We start from the raw sequence: 16,070 nt of genomic DNA, 5'->3' as shown, positions 1-16,070 counted from the left end.
GAGAGGCTGCCCCTTTTGACCTCTTTGATGCCCCCTGCCCATCCCCAGACCTTGCTGAGAGTGGCCCTTTCTGAGGGTCAGTATCTAGGGAAGCCTGAGCCCCACGCTTCTACCTTTATTAAATTACATGTTTTTTAAAAAAAATTTTATAGTTGTAGATGGACAGAATGCCTTTATTTTATGTTTATTTTTATGTGGTGCTAAGGATCGAACCCAGTGCCTCACACATGCTAGGCAAGTGCTCTGCCACTGAGTCACAACCCTAGCCTCTAAATTACATGTTCAAAGCAGTTTTTCCCCATGCTTCCAAGGTGGAACAGGTAATGCTACCCTGGACTTCTTCCCTAGAGTTGAATGTAACCACCAATTATTTACTGAAAAAAAAAATTCACTGGTTTCCATGGCGATCGGGGATTGGTCTTGCTTCTTGAAGGTGCCCAGGCTAGTTGCAACCACTGCTCCCCTACCTATTGGCTCGGCCACTGCCCTTTAGGGGAGCCTGGCTCCCCAGCCCAGCTGTGTTCCACTCAGGTGGGTGGGAGTTCCCGAGGGTCCTCCTGTTGGCCAGAATCAAGCTGTGTGCTGCTGGGCCTGCGCATCAGGTCCAGTACCCCTGGGACTCTTTGGAAGGGCCCATCCCACCTATGGGAATTGCATCTTTGCCTGCTTCGTAGAGAAAGGCCCCTCACCTGGGACGGACACTACTCTAGTCCTTTGGATTTTTTTTTTTTTTTTTTTTTTTTGGTACCAGGTATTGAACCCAGGGTCTCTTAACCACTGAGCCACATCCCCAGCCCTTTTTGTATTTTACTTAGAGACGGGGTCTCACTAAGTTGTTCAGGACCTTGCTAAAAATTGCTGGAGGCTGGCTTTTGAACTTGTGATCCTTCTGCCTCAGGCTCCCAGCCGCTGGGATTATAGGCATGCGCCACTGTGCCTGGGGAGTCCTTTGGATTTTTAAAGTTAGAAAACAAAGGCCAGGACAGGGGAGAGAACTTTCTAGTACAGAGATTCAGAGTTCCTGTGGCCAGCCTGTAACAGGATGTGACTCATCCGTGCAGCAGAGGCTTGGAAGAATTCTGGATGCTGGCTTCTGACTCCTCTTTCTGCCATTCAGTCACTTCTTGGAGATCCCTCTTCCTGTGTGTCCTTGGGCAAGCTGCTGTACCTCTCTGGAGCCACCACCCTAGCACCCTCCTCCTGGGTGGGCCCAGAATCCCACGGGTCTGCTGGCACGAGTGGTTGTGCCTCATATGAGCCACCCTGTATCGTCAGACACGTGCCGAGGCTGCTGCCTGGCGTGGCTGCCCCTCCCCCACCATCTGTTTACTGTGTTGCAGCTTTGACAAAAAGGGGGACGTCCACTACCTGATCAAGTGGAAAGATCTGCCCTATGACCAGTGCACCTGGGAGATTGACGACATTGACATCCCCTATTATGACAACCTGAAGCAGGCCTACTGGGGCCACAGGTGGGCTGCGGGATCCAGCCACGAGGCGTGGGCCACTGGGTCCCCCACCTGACCTGAACTCAGCTCACTGGCACCCCATGCCCTTCCCCAGGGAGCTGATGCTGGGGGAGGACGCCAGACTGCCCAAGCGGCTGATCAAGAAGGGCAAGAAGCTGAAGGACGATAAGCAGGAGAAGCCCCCAGACACACCCATTGTGGACGTGAGTTGAGAGAGCTGGGGGAGCAGGGTAGGATGGACAGGGCTCCCCGGCTGCAGAAGGGGGGCCTGGACAGTGCATTTAGCAGCGCTCCCTGGGGGGCTAACAGTTCCTGGCCTTGGGGTGGCACCGGGGGGTTAAAGAACCCTGGGCCCTGTCCCCAAAGTGCATCATCTCCCAGGGGCCTGGGCAGGGACACAGCAGGGTGTCAGCTGCTGGGGAAAGGCAGTGGGTCTGGAGAACTTTTATCAGTGGCGCCTGGAGCCGCGGCAGGGACCCAGGTGAAGTTCTGGGTCACGTGGAGATTGTGGTTCCGGCAGGCATTAGAGGGCCCAGATACACGTTCACCCAGCAGCATTGATTAGCGCCCCAGCGTTCGGGGCACTGTGCGGGGTTTAGAGGAAGCGGGACAGGACCCTGGTGGTCATGACAACCTGGGTCAAAGGCAGAGAACGCAACAATCAGAGCCCCTGACGGGAGAAGTTCGGGGTCAGTAGGGGAACACCTTGTGGAAGCACCCAAGCCAGGCCGGGAATTGGGGGCCTTCTAGCCGAAAACTGAAGAAGGATTCGGAAGGCAGGGAGGAGCAGGAGAGTTGCAGGCAGAGGAAACCACACATGCAGAGCCCGGAGGGTGGATTCTGGTGGCCCAGGATTCAGCGTGTCTGCACCTCTGCCTTCCCCACAGCCCACGGTCAAGTTCGACAAGCAGCCATGGTACATCGACTCCACAGGTGGCACGCTGCACCCCTACCAGCTGGAGGGCCTCAACTGGCTGCGCTTCTCCTGGGCACAGGGCACCGACACCATCCTGGCCGATGAGATGGGTCTGGGCAAGACTGTGCAGACCATCGTGTTCCTCTACTCCCTGTACAAAGAGGTGGGCGCACGGGGGGCATGGGCCGGGGCTGGCGCCCGCTCTGGACAGACAGGCTCACCGCCTCAGTCTCTCTTGGCAGGGCCACTCCAAGGGGCCCTACCTGGTCAGCGCGCCCCTTTCTACCATCATCAACTGGGAACGCGAGTTCGAGATGTGGGCGCCCGACTTCTACGTGGTCACCTACACAGGGGACAAGGAGAGCCGCTCGGTGATCCGCGAGAACGAGTTTTCTTTCGAGGATAATGCCATTCGGAGCGGGAAAAAAGTGTTCCGCATGAAGGTGAGCGCCCTCGTGCCCAGGCGCCTGGTCTGCCGGGGGCCTCGAGGCCCTGCAGTGTGCACTGCCTGCTTCCCCGCCCCACGGAGGTGAGGCGCAGGCAGCACAGGGCTTCTGCAGAGGTGACGTCACAAGCCGGAAACTGCCTGGAACCTGTTCTGTCTGGCACCAGAATCTTAAAGAAGGTGCTGGTAGGACCGAGCTCCCTGCAGATTCTAGGGGAGGAGCCGGCCTTGCTGCTGCTTCCTACTTCTGGTGGTGTTCCCTGGCTTGGGGCTGCATCCCTTGTCTTGGTCTGGTCACCTGCTCTTCTCCCCTTTGTGTCTGATTTCTGTGTTCTTGTAAAGACACCACTTAGAGTGGACACAGAGTGACCCCAGTCCAGTATGACCTCAACTAATGTTATCTGCAAAGACCCCATTTGCAGGAAAGCTTCCAGGTGGATGCGAGTTTAGGGGGGACATTGTTCAACCCAGTATACCATCTGTGTACCTCTGGCAAGTCACTGGATCTCTCTGTGCCTTAGAGTTTCCTCAGCAAAATGGGGCTAGCAGACCCGCTTTTCAGAGCTGTTGGGAGGGCCATGGTCAGGAAGAGCTGGTCAGGGCCCCTGCCTTCATTATGCTGCTGATCCCCAGGAGGTCTTGTCTTGTGGCGGGTGCTGATCCAACAACTCCTGGGAGCAGGGGGCCGAGATTCTGCATTTGATTTATTAGGACTTTGGTTTATTTATTTATTTATTTTGCAGCCCTGGGGATTGAACCCAGGGCCTTGCAGTTGCTAGGCAAGTGCTCTATCACTGAGCTAAATTCCCAGCGCGATCCTGCATTTGAAACAAAGTCACAGCTGAACCGGACACACGGATACTTCTGGTGCCACGGCCACACTCTGATCGGAAGGTGGTCATCAGCAGACCCTGCTAAACATTAGTGCTCATGTTAGCTATTGTGGGGGTCAGTGGTGTCTCCCAGACTCTCCAGAATGTGTGGCCTTGGCTTCGTTCTCTGAGCAGCTGTCTCTGGTCTCTTCCTAGAAGAGGCTCTGAAACTATCTGCTGAAGGAACAAATGGATCAGTGACAGATGGGCATATGGGCCAGGGAATCACAAAAAGAATTCCACGTTAGCTCACATTGGGGTCTTGCTATAGCTAGGCACTTTACAGACTTCCCTCCCCTGTGTATTTTTTCTTTTCTTTTCTTTTTGTGGTACCAGAGATTGAACAGAGACTCTTGACCACTGAGCCACATCCCCAGCCTGTTTTATTTTATTTTTTTTTTTTGAGACTGGTTCTCAATAAGTTGCTTAGAACCTCACTAAGTCGCTGAGGCTGGCCTTGAACTTGCAATCCCCCTGCCTCAGCTTCCTGAGCTGTTTGGCATTGTAGGCACGGCCACTGCCCCCACTCCTCCCTTATTTCTTTTAAATAATTGTGGTAAAATGCACATAAATATACCTTTTTAACCATTTAAGAGTGTGCAGTGTAGTTCAGGAGTGTTAAGGACTTTCACATTATCATGCCCAATCTCCTGAACCCTTTTCTTCTGGCAGAATGGAAACCGTCCCCATTAAACACTAACTCCCCATCCCACGCCCGCCAGCCCCTGGCAACCACCTCCTCCTTTTCGCGTCTGTGAATCTGACTTCTGCAGTGCGGTCAGGTCAGAGGAGTCGTAGTGTTGCTCCCTTAGCAGAAGGCCTGCAGAGTTCACCACATTGGGGCCTGGGTCAGAAATTGCATCTCTTTCAAGGCTGAGTATCTTCTCTGTATGGATGGACACCTGGCTCCTTCTCCCTCTGATTGTCATGAGTAGTGCTGAGGAAGACTGTGCCTCCCTCTTCACGTCTCCACCCTCGCTGCCTTTGGGGTGCACCCAGACCTGGGGTTGCAGGACTTTGGGTCATTCTGTTTCTGACCTTGTGAGGGATTGGATTAGCTCTCCAAATGCCCTTGAAAGGTCCCAGCTCGAGTGGCTGTGATGAACTCTCCCCCACCCCTCTCTGATGCCCTCACATGGGGCTTGTCACTGGGAGAGGCAGGTGTGGACTGGCCAGGATGGAGCACGTCGTTTGCAAAGTGCAGGGCCCTTCGTTTAAATGTGTGAGAGCTGCTTCTTCCTTTCTTCTCTGGACCCGTTGTTACGTGTTTTAGGTATTTAATGTCCCATTCACTTGGTATGGAAATTCTGGGTCAATGCAGACCCTCGAGGTGCCAGGGGCCCTACCTGCCAGCACTCAGGCCCGGGCCAAGTGTGACCGTGGTCACTGAGCAGAGGCAATGGAGCAGAGGCCTGTCCCAGGGATGTGGGACCTCAAATGAGCAGAGGCTCCCAGCATCCCACGGGACTTTTCTTGCAAGTTACAAATTCAATACTAAAATGGTTGAGAATGTCAACATCAGCAAACACAAGGCATGAAACCCCCAGTGCGGGGTCCCTTTGTTCTGTTTGAGACCTGACTCTGCCACTTATTACCTGGAAGAGTTCTCCAGCCTGAGGTCCCATGAACTTCAAATAGGGACAATGACAGTTCAGCGCATAGAGTTCCCGAGGGTGAGGTGAGAGTCTGAGAAAGCAGCACAGAGCTGGCCCCATACCACCTATTAGTAAGCGGCCGCTGGTCCTGTTGTTAGTAACAGTCATCCTGCACCACCGTCCACGGTATCCCTGGGACTAGTTTTAGGACCCACCGATACTGAATCCTCAGAGGCTTAAGTCCCTCATATAAAATACGAGGTATGCCCACCCTCCCATTTAACACTGTCAACTCTAGTCCCAGTGCTAACTTAGCAGAATGCTTATGCATACTGCTCACGATGTAAGTGCTGTTACGCTGCATTGTTTGGGGATAAGGATAAGGAAACACCTGTCCACATTCCGTACAGGTGCAGGTTTCTTCTAAATATTTTCCATCCAGGGTTGGTTGCATCTGTGGATGTGGAAGCTGTGAAACGGAATTGTCCTTGTCTGTAACACTCCCCTCGTTAGGGTCCTGTCTGCTGGGCCTCAGTTGACTCCCTCTGCCTCCCCTCCTGTCCCGGGCTGGCCGGGCTCCAGAGCTACAGGTTCCTGTTCTTCTTGACTCAGCCCCCAGGTGCCTCCTTCCCAATGTCCCTCTTCCTTGCAGAAAGAAGTGCAGATCAAGTTCCACGTGCTGCTCACCTCCTACGAGCTCATCACCATCGACCAGGCCATCCTGGGCTCCATCGAGTGGGCCTGCCTCGTGGTGGACGAGGCCCACCGGCTCAAGAACAACCAGTCCAAGGTAGGCAGTGCTGCTGTGGGGCTGGGGCCGCTCTGGATCGGGACCATCTCTGCCCCAGATGACTGCTGCTCGGCTTCCCGCAGTTCTTTAGGGTCCTGAACAGCTACAAGATCGATTACAAGCTGCTGCTGACGGGGACGCCCCTTCAGAACAACCTGGAGGAACTCTTCCATCTCCTCAACTTCCTGACTCCAGAGAGGTTCAAGTGCGTCCCCTGCGTCTGGCAGGTGGGGTGGTGGGCCTGGGGCCCAGTGAAGCCGGGAGTGTGAGCAGAGCTTCCTGGTGCAGGAGGGGGCGTGGCACAGGCACCTGCAATGCTTGGTGAATCCCAGCTGCTGCTAATCCTGTGATGTCCCCTCGGCTCTGCCCAAGGCACCTCCTGGGCTCCTGTCTCTGTCCCCTGCCCTCTTCCCTTCCCTCCTGAGACCCAAGTGACCCACGTGAGCAACAGTGATGGGAGTCGAGTCCAGGGCCTCTGGGGGGACTGGAACCCTGCCCGCTCAGCCTCCTCCTTGTCAGGCCCACCACATTCCCGCTCACTGAGGGCTCAGGGCTCAGGGTGCCGATTTTGGAATCAGGAGCTGTTGAGCTGGGAGCAGGTTTTGGCTGGGAGCAGGTTCCCGCATAACCTGGGGAACCCCTCGGCCTCGGTACCTAGTTTGTCATCTGGTTGATGGTCCTGGAGGGCTCCCATCCAGGATGCCTTCCAGGATGGAAAGAGCTTGTGTGGCAGGAAGAGGGCGCTGTGGCATGTGGGTGACACAGGCTTTGGCAGAGACTGACAGCTACTCAGGGCAGTGCCTGGGCTCCCTGTCCTGCCAGCTGCCAGCCTGTGCTGACCGAGCCCCCTGCACCTGCCCCCTTTCCCTAATCCTGATTCCCTCTGCAGAGGCCTGTGTGCCCTGGGCCTCTGCTGCTGGCTCTCACCCCAGTCTGTGTTGCAGCAACCTGGAGGGTTTCCTGGAGGAGTTTGCCGACATCTCTAAGGAGGACCAGATCAAGAAGCTGCATGACCTGCTGGGACCCCACATGCTCCGGCGGCTCAAGGCTGATGTTTTCAAGAACATGCCGGCCAAGACGGAGCTGATCGTCCGTGTGGAGCTGAGTCAGATGCAGAAGTGCGTGGCTAGGCTCAGCCACCTTGAAGTCGCCTGCCTCTACCCACTGCCCTGTCTCCTCTTCCTCTGCCCACAGGCCCCCTGCTGGCCATCCTGGGCTCCTTCCTGGGGTGGCGGGAGGCCTGGGGTCATCTTCACCTACCCTTCTTTCTTGGGCCCCTTCTTAGATCACAGTGGCCAGAGTCTAGGGTCGCCTGAGTCCTAGCAGTCTCCCAATAATTTACTGGGCGATTCCCCACTGGTGGCGCCACCTCTGGGGTCTCTGCAAATGCTGCCTGGCCGTGGCCCCCAGTCTCCCTGAAGGGTGGAGTGAGCGCCTTGGAGGCTGGAGGCCAGGTGCACACTTGCCTGTGCTCACTGCAGGAAGTACTACAAGTTCATCCTCACGCGGAACTTCGAGGCGCTGAACTCCAAGGGGGGCGGGAACCAGGTGTCCCTGCTCAACATCATGATGGACCTGAAGAAGTGCTGCAACCACCCCTACCTCTTCCCTGTGGCCGCTGTGGTAGGTGCCTGCGGCCAGGCACTCAGGCCCTTGGCTCCCCCTTCCCAGCGCCATCCTCCCCAACAATGAGGACCTGGAGGTGACGTGGGTCCCCGCGATGCCAGAAATTTCTGAAACCTGCCTTTGTGCACTGTTTGGCCAGGTCTTCTCCTTCCCTCTGGCCTTCCTTGTGATCCACAGAGCAAGGGGGCCACTGAGTCACCCCAAACACTCCTCCATTCCTAGTACCAGGACTCCAGGGCTGGATTTGAGAGCTGGCCTGGCTGTGCCCAGTCCCTAAGGGAGTTTGCCATCAGTTCCCAGGGGGAGTCCCAGCAGCTGTGGGTGAGACGCTAAACCCTGGAATCATGCACCCCAGCCCTCGCACTGTGTTGTCAGGAAAGTTAATGCTCCTCTTTGGGCCTCAGTACCTTCCTCTGTAAAATAGGGACAGTAGCAGCACCGACCTGGAAGGGATCTGGGAAGGTCGAGCAGAATGTGCATGTGGCACGCCCTTGCAGAGCTTGGCGCCTGCAGTTCTCAGTGGATTTCAGCCATCACCATCCCAGTATCCCTGCCAGCCAGGTTCTAGTTTGAGCCCTCTGTGGTTCTTTCTCCTTGTCCAACTCTGCAGAGATGGACAGGGATGTGTGTCCTGGGGTTGTCCCAGCCTTGGTCAACCCAGGATCTTTGTTTGTTTTTTTGTTGTTGTTTGTTTGTTTGTGGTGCTGGGGATTGAACCTGGGGCCTTGTGCATGCGAGGCAAACACTCTACCAACTGACCTATATCCCCAGCCCTGGATCCTTGTCGTGAGACTCATGTGGCAGGCTATTTTGCTGGGACTTAACCTTCTGATTAACCTGCCTGGTTGGGGTCAGAGGTTGCTTTGCTGGACGTACCCAGTGAACCCAGGAACAAGGCCAAGTTCCTGCTGGGAAGGCTGGCTTGGCTTCACCATCTCTTGGCCTGACATGCCCGGTCTCAGGTCTCAGATGGCAATTAGGGAGCAAGTCCGAGGACAGGGCTGGCAGGTCTATGCCCCACCTAGGACCATGGAGCCAATGCCCATGTGACCCACAGCCCATCCCATGCTGTCGATCCTCCTCTGGTCTGGGCTTTGTGCTCAGCAGGACAGACGGGTTGGCCCACGGCTAGACCCTTATCCATCCCCTGCAGCTTCTTCGGTGCCAGGCCAGAGAGGGGAGCTCACCACAGCCCCCTGCTGTGTCCACAGGAGGCCCCTGTCTTGCCCAACGGCTCCTATGACGGCAGCTCCCTGGTGAAGTCTTCGGGGAAGCTCATGCTGCTGCAGAAGATGCTCAAGAAGTTGCGTGACGAGGGGCACCGCGTGCTGATCTTTTCTCAGGTGGGCCACTCCATGCGGTTAGGTGTCAAGGATCGTTCCCCTGTGCCCTGGCATGAAGCGGCCAAGTGGCTGGCTGGGGGCAAAGTTCAAGGAGCTCAGGGCATGTCTGCTGCATCAGCATCTCCCCCTGCCCTCCCCGTCTGCCTGCATGTCTAGGCTGGTATGAGAGTCGCTCCTCCTCTGTTCCGCCCTCACCCCTGCAGCCAGGCCTGTCACTCGGGGGCGGCCCTGGGGTTGGTTTGGGAGAACTGCCACAGTGGGGGAAGCTCCAGGAGCCCCTCTCCAGCTTGATCCTGAGGGTCACGGGCAGCATTCCTTTTTGCACAGAGAGGCAGGGCCGGTCAGCCTCAAAGGTTTGCTCCCCTGTCCTCCATTTCTTCATTTGGGTCCATTGTATACTAGGCTCTGTACTAGGCCCATGGGTATAGAGAAAAGGACCTGGTTCCTCCTCTCAGTCTGCTTGGTTTAGAGAGGAAGAGCTTATGAGACAGTTGCCTGAGTCTAGTCAGCTCTGTGTTGGAGGCCATAGTATGGGCCGGCAGGATCGTAAGGTTAAAATGTCCCTGGAGGTCAGACCGAGCCAAGCTACTGCTCACAGCCTGAGTGTGGAATCCAGTTCCAATTCTGCACAGAAGTCAAGCAAGAACAAATGCTGGTGTCTGCAGCCCCTCATCCCACCCCAGGTGGGCAGTGGGCTGGATTCCCAAGGAAGCAGACAGCCTATGCCTGGAGTTGAGCCAGGCAGCATCTGCAAGATGAATCCACAGTTCCCCCAACACCACTGCCAACATAAGACATGAGTCTGCAGAGTGCTCCTGGGACCAAGTGGAGGGATCTGTCAGAGGTCTAGAAATGTGAGGGAACATGACAGAGACAGCCTTCTCCTGTCCAAATGAGCCAGCAAACCCAAATTCCCAAAGTCACAACGGAACTGGCTGCTCAGACATACCACACCACCATAATTAGAATTTACATCAAAACAACAATAGAATTGCCTGAAAAGGACTTTAAACATGTTTAGGGTCCTCAAAAAATAACGGATTAACCAACACTCATAAATGAAGAAGAAATTATTTAGGGAAAAGTAGGATATAATGAAACAAGAGCAGATAGATAATTCTGCAGAGGGAGTTAGTCACTGAAATAGAACACTTCACCAGACTGGATAAATCTGACATCGATGAAGAGAAAAGCGATGAATTAGAACCTGGTACTGAGGAACTTCCCAAGATGTAGCACAGACAAAGACAGAGATGAGAAGGAGCCCCGAGGAGGTAGCTTATGAGCCCCAGCAATCATCTGATATGAGTTGCAGTATAAAACCAACATGAAAAGCAAGACTTGATGAGTTTTTGGACTTGGAGAAAAACACGAGGTCTCAGCTCTTAAGTGCTCTCTAGAGCACCAAGCAAGATCAGTATCCATAAACCAACTCCTAGGCATCTGGTAGGGAAACTCGCACTTTAGACCTGAAGCTTATAAAGGAGAGAGGACCAGACTGTCCATCATTAACAGGTGGCAGAGAGGATGGCAGAATTTCCATGCACTGAGCGAAAGTGTCTGCTGACAGTTTTATATCCAGCGAAACTATCTCAAGATTGCTGGGTGCTCGGCAAAAACTGCCTTTCTTCTGGGGAAGAGTGACATCAGGAAAAAGATCACAGGAGGCCATATATGAGTTCCCTGGGCAGTCAGAGGGTGGGAAGAGTTCAACTGGGAACAGCTGTGGTGGGAGGGAGGCTTGGACCCCCGAGCCTTGACTGCAGGCTGGGGAGCTGGGACTCCATTCTGAGAGGCCTGAGCAGGCAAGGCTGCTGCTCAGGCTTATGTTGTGGGGCTGGTGTGGAGGGTGGATTGGCTGCCGGTGGGTGAGATCGGAAGCCGTACTCTCCAGAGTCCTGTCTTAGGCCTGCCTGGGTCCCCCTTGCTCCCCACTCAGTGGGCTGCTCTCTCCTCCCCATCCATGGCCCTGTGGGCTCCTGCTCCATGGCCACTGCTCATGCATCACTTTCCCTGCAGATGACCAAGATGCTGGACCTTCTGGAGGATTTCCTGGAATATGAGGGCTACAAGTATGAGCGGATTGATGGTGGCATCACCGGGGGCCTCCGGCAAGAGGCAATCGACAGATTCAATGGTACCCATCACACCTGAGGGTTCTGGCTGGGACCCCACTTCAGCCTCTTCTCCAAGCCAGGGCCTTAGTTGGAACCAGACTAATGTTCCATGAACTCCACAAGTGACTGAAGAAAGCTGACTAGTCCTTAGGTCATGGCAGCGTCCTCTTAGGGTCACTGGGGATTGAACCCCATGCTAGCACATGATAGGAAGACCTCTACCACTGAGCTACATCCCCAGCCTTTTCACTTGTTTTTCTTAAATTTGGAGACACGGTCTTGCTCAGTGGCCCAGGCTGACTTTGAACTTGTGATCCTCTTTCCTTAGCCTCCTGAGTAGCGGGATCATGGGTGTGCACCACTGTGCCTAGCTTAGTTTTATCTTTCAAGCACTCTACCGACTGAGCTACTTCCCCAGCCCCTCTAGCTTAGTTTTAAATGTTAAAAGGATTCGCCCCAGGGGACCTTCTTTGGGTCTATTGGGGTCCTGGGAGTCCATGTGGTAAGACCTACTTTGAACAGAGTTAGAAAAGGACAAGAAGAAAGGCAGATGGGGGAGGAAAATGTCACTTTTGTCAACAAATGAAACTGGAGCTGAAGGTCTGGCTGGACCTCTACTGTTGACGCCAGATGACCCCGGTTACAAGCCGTGCTGGGCAGAGCCCGCCACTAATGCACGCGGAGGGCCTCACTCTGCTGGACTCATTAGGGCTCTGACCATGTTTGCTGGGTGCCTGTTTGGGTTTTGCCCACCTGGGCTTTAAAAATTGGCTTCCCTCTCGTTCTGGCTTCCTCCCCTTGGACCAGGGCCTGAGTGGGCCCGGGTGGGCTCCATCCTCCCTGAGCAGGTCAGCTGCCCATCTGTGAAGGTGTTAGTCGTGTCCTGCTTCTTTGCCAGGGACCTTTGCTGCAGTTTCTGCCCATGGTACCTCCTCCCACCCTCACCTGCTGTCCTCTCTTTCTCAGCCCCTGGGGCCCAGCAGTTCTGCTTCCTCCTCTCAACTCGGGCCGGCGGCCTGGGCATCAACCTGGCCACGGCAGACACGGTCATCATCTACGACTCGGACTGGAACCCGCATAACGACATCCAGGTCTATGGTCCCCTGCTGCTCCATCACTCCTGCCCTCCTCACTGAGCTCCTTTTACCTCCCAGTTCTGGGGTCCCCTCTGTGGAGGAGGCTGTGCCCCATCCTCCCTCAGTGCACAGAGGAGGAGCAGACCCAGAGAAGGCGGGGGTGTCCAAGGCACAGAGCAATCTGGCTGCTGACCCCGGTCCGTCCTGTCGCCCTCAGGACCAAGCCGTGCTGCCCTTGAAAGGTGGCCATTTGTTTCTAACGTGTGCTCTGTGGTCCGGTTGGTAGCTTGCTCACAGGGAGGCACAGCCCTGTCTCCCCTGACCCACTATTCCGTCGGGCACGCAGACTACTCTCCCTCGCACACCTGCTATCCACCCGCACTCATGCCTAGTTCCACCTGCCCAGGCACATTTTCATTCCAGTCCCCGCCTGGCTGACCCACACAGGCTGGGCAGTCAGGTGACTCTCCCGTGGTTATGAACTCCTGTGCAAGCCCCCACCCCATGGCACCCTGCCCTGTACCCAGTTCCTCAGTCCCTGGTACTGAACATCAGGTCTCCCCAGGCCTTCAGCCGTGCCCACCGCATTGGGCAGAACAAGAAGGTGATGATCTACCGCTTCGTGACCCGGGCCTCTGTGGAGGAGCGCATCACGCAGGTGGCCAAGCGCAAGATGATGCTCACCCACCTGGTGGTGCGCCCGGGCCTGGGCTCCAAGTCGGGCTCCATGACCAAGCAGGAGTTGGACGACATCCTCAAGTTCGGCACTGAGGAACTCTTCAAGGACGACGTGGAGGGTGGGCCTCCCTTCCACAGGAGTCTGGTGGGGGCTCTAGGGTGACCCTGTGTGAGACACCCCTGTCCAGGATCCCTGCCAGTCCCACCATGCACAGCTGCCCCCTCCTCAGCTCCGGCCTGTGTCTCCTTCCTCAGCGGGCCAGGGTGGCATCTGTCCACTGCCCACCAACCCTGCAGCCCCTCTGCCACCGCACCAGCGCCCCTCCTCCTCTGCCCTCCAGGCATGATGTCCCAGGGCCAGAGGCCTGTAACGCCCATCCCTGATGTGCAGTCCTCCAAGGGGGGAGCCCTGGCTGCCAGCGCAAAGAAAAAACATGGCAGCACCCCACCAGGTAGGGAGGCCCACCTGAGCCCGGCCCGGAGCTCCTCCTGTGTCTGGGTGGCTGCTGCTAGAGCGGAAGGGGTTCCCCTGCTGCTCCTACCTGTCCCTCCCTGGGGTGTTCTGGGCCAGGGGTGGGCAGGGAGTGGGGCTGTTGCGCCCGTGCAGGTTACAGCACAGTTTTTCTCCCTGTGGGTTATTCTCCTTGGCCCAGCCTGGAAGAGACCAGAGGTTGCCCTGGTCACTCCCTGGGTCCCCATACTCCACCCTGTGTGCACCTCAGGTGACAACAAGGACGTGGAGGACAGCAGTGTGATCCACTATGATGATGCGGCCATCTCCAAGCTGCTGGACCGGAACCAGGACGCCACAGACGACACGGAGCTACAGAACATGAATGAGTACCTGAGCTCCTTCAAGGTGGCGCAGTACGTGGTGCGCGAAGAGGACGGCGTGGTAAGGGTGCGGGACTGCCACTGCACTGCCTTGGATCCTTGGCTGTGGCCCCGCCCCCAGCAGGCCCCGCCCCGGCAGGCCCCGCCCCACAGCCTTCCTCCTTCCTCCAACCGCACTGCCCACCCGCATCAGGCTCCGCCCTGCAGCCTCGCTCCACCCACCAGGACCTGCCCTCCCTCCAGTGCTCTGCCCATTAGGCCCGGCCCTGCCAGACCCCACCCTGCAGCTGTAGTTGGGGGTGGCCTCCAGGCTGAGCTGGTGCAGCGGGAAGGAGCTTAAAGCCCGCTACATCCTTGCATGGGTCCTCATCCACCTTCCAGCACCCACGTTTCAGATGTGCATGCACAACTGCCACCTACTGTAGAGAGGCCTGTTCTCGGGTCCGGTGGGCCCTTCCTGCCTTGCCTCCACCCTGCAAACCTCCTTCTCCCCCCGGAGTTTCTCCTGGGTCTCTTCTTGTGGCACCTTCTCTTCTTCCTGAGCGCCCCAGCCACTGTGTGCTAACTAATTGTGCTTCCCTTCAAAACCAGGAGCCTCCTGAGGGCAGGGCTGGGCTCAGTTCAACCCTGTAATCCCCCCTGAGCTCGCACAGGACCGGGAAATCCCTGTGTAGCGAATGAGTGGCTGCAGGGGGGCAGGGAGAGGAAGAGCTAGTGGGCTGGGGGACTGGGAAAGCTTCCTGGAATAGGCAGGGCTTCTAGTTGCCCCTTGGGCCCCACAAGGGTGGTGAGGTAAGAGGCGGGTGAGGCTTCCCAGAGAGGGCAGGGATGCCTGTGCAGCCAGCTGTCCTGCTAGCCCCTGCGCCTGTGTCCCCAGGAGGAGGTGGAGCGGGAGGTGATCAAGCAGGAGGAGAACGTGGACCCTGACTACTGGGAGAAGCTGCTGCGGCACCACTACGAGCAGCAGCAGGAGGACCTGGCCCGCAACCTGGGCAAGGGCAAGCGCATCCGCAAGCAGGTCAACTACAATGACGCCTCCCAAGAGGACCAGGGTGCGTGCTGCGGCTGGGGACCCCAGGGCGTTCCGGCTGTCCGAGGGGCCATCTCTGCAGGAGCCCCTGGTCTGGTGCAGTACTGCCGGCCGGGAGGTGGTCGGGGAAGGCTTCCAAGAGAGTAGGAGCTGGGGCTGGGTGGGGGTGTGAGGAGCTGGGGTATGTACGGTGACTCCTCTGCAAGTGGTGTGAGGTTGGCACAGCCTCCTGAGGCTCAGTCTCCTGTCTGTAACGTCGGGTGGGAGCGGTGTTATTCTTAGTGTATTCCAGAGTATGATTCCTGGGTAGTGGCGTTGGGGTATTAGTGAGCTCACACGAAGTACCCGGTGGCTGCGTCAGTGTCACTGTCCTCCCTGGGCTGGGGGCGCCAGGGTTGGAGGTGGGCTTCTGCTTGCACTCATGTTGCTCTGCCCACCCTGCAGAGTGGCAGGATGAACTCTCGGATAACCAGTCTGAGTATTCCATCGGCTCCGAGGACGAGGACGAGGACTTTGAGGAAAGGCCGGAGGGGCAGAGTGAGTTTCAGAGCCGACTGCCTGGTCTGCCTGTGCCTGTGTCAGGGGGCTGATGGTGGCTGGCGAGGTGTGGCTGGGATCCTACTGGGGTAGCTGCAGGAGGATTCCTGAGGCCAGCTGGAGGATGGGGGGCCCTTGGCCTCTACCTGAGGGTTTGTGGTGGGCTTCTCCCCAGGTGGACGGCGGCAGTCCAGGAGGCAGCTGAAGAGTGATAGGGACAAGCCCCTGCCCCCTCTTCTTGCTCGAGTTGGTGGCAACATTGAGGTGGGGCCTGCCTGCTCCCCGTCTCTCCCAGTCCCCACTTCTTGCCACCCCTGGGGTCTGAAGGAGGGGCTGGGGGCTTGTCCAGGGTCACATGCCAGGTTGAGGTGAGGCTGGGGTGGACCCTCCGGTCTGCCTCGGTGCAGGTTCCTCTCCTCCTTCTCCCCCTTCTCTGAGTTCCTGCACCCACAGTCTGACCTGACCCACACCCGCTCTCTGCCCGCCCAGGTCCTGGGCTTCAACGCCCGACAGCGGAAAGCCTTTCTGAATGCCATCATGCGCTGGGGCATGCCGCCCCAGGACGCCTTCAACTCCCACTGGCTGGTGCGAGACCTCCGTGGAAAGAGTGAGAAGGAATTTAGGTAAAGGGACCAGAGTGGTGGCCCAGGGCATGGCCTCACACCCCGGCCCCTGTGTGCAGGGTCCGCTCCCGCCAGGCCCAGGGCACCTGGAGAATTCACTGTCATGCGGTCTTGGGGTG

General features: G+C 56.9%; 1 protein-coding gene across 1 annotated transcript in view; it reads left to right on the top strand.

The window, feature by feature from the left end:
- CHD5 (chromodomain helicase DNA binding protein 5) overlaps window positions 1-16,070 on the top strand; it is a 59,054-nt gene that overhangs the window by 28,369 nt on the left and 14,615 nt on the right. The window contains exons 12-29 of the mRNA XM_079147942.1: window positions 1,341-1,472; window positions 1,564-1,672; window positions 2,357-2,548; window positions 2,628-2,828; window positions 5,950-6,087; window positions 6,171-6,292; window positions 7,032-7,205; window positions 7,569-7,710; window positions 8,925-9,056; window positions 11,076-11,193; window positions 12,140-12,264; window positions 12,815-13,046; window positions 13,269-13,379; window positions 13,650-13,822; window positions 14,639-14,813; window positions 15,236-15,328; window positions 15,504-15,592; window positions 15,818-15,951. Coding sequence (XP_079004068.1) covers window positions 1,341-1,472; window positions 1,564-1,672; window positions 2,357-2,548; window positions 2,628-2,828; window positions 5,950-6,087; window positions 6,171-6,292; window positions 7,032-7,205; window positions 7,569-7,710; window positions 8,925-9,056; window positions 11,076-11,193; window positions 12,140-12,264; window positions 12,815-13,046; window positions 13,269-13,379; window positions 13,650-13,822; window positions 14,639-14,813; window positions 15,236-15,328; window positions 15,504-15,592; window positions 15,818-15,951 — 2,592 coding nt within the window. The remainder of the gene's footprint in view (window positions 1-1,340; window positions 1,473-1,563; window positions 1,673-2,356; window positions 2,549-2,627; window positions 2,829-5,949; window positions 6,088-6,170; window positions 6,293-7,031; window positions 7,206-7,568; window positions 7,711-8,924; window positions 9,057-11,075; window positions 11,194-12,139; window positions 12,265-12,814; window positions 13,047-13,268; window positions 13,380-13,649; window positions 13,823-14,638; window positions 14,814-15,235; window positions 15,329-15,503; window positions 15,593-15,817; window positions 15,952-16,070) is intronic.

Source organism: Sciurus vulgaris (assembly GCF_902686455.1).
Source record: "Sciurus vulgaris genome assembly, chromosome: 1".
In the NCBI taxonomy this organism is placed as follows: domain Eukaryota; kingdom Metazoa; phylum Chordata; class Mammalia; order Rodentia; family Sciuridae; genus Sciurus; species Sciurus vulgaris.
This window is presented reverse-complemented; position numbering and strand designations above follow the sequence as displayed.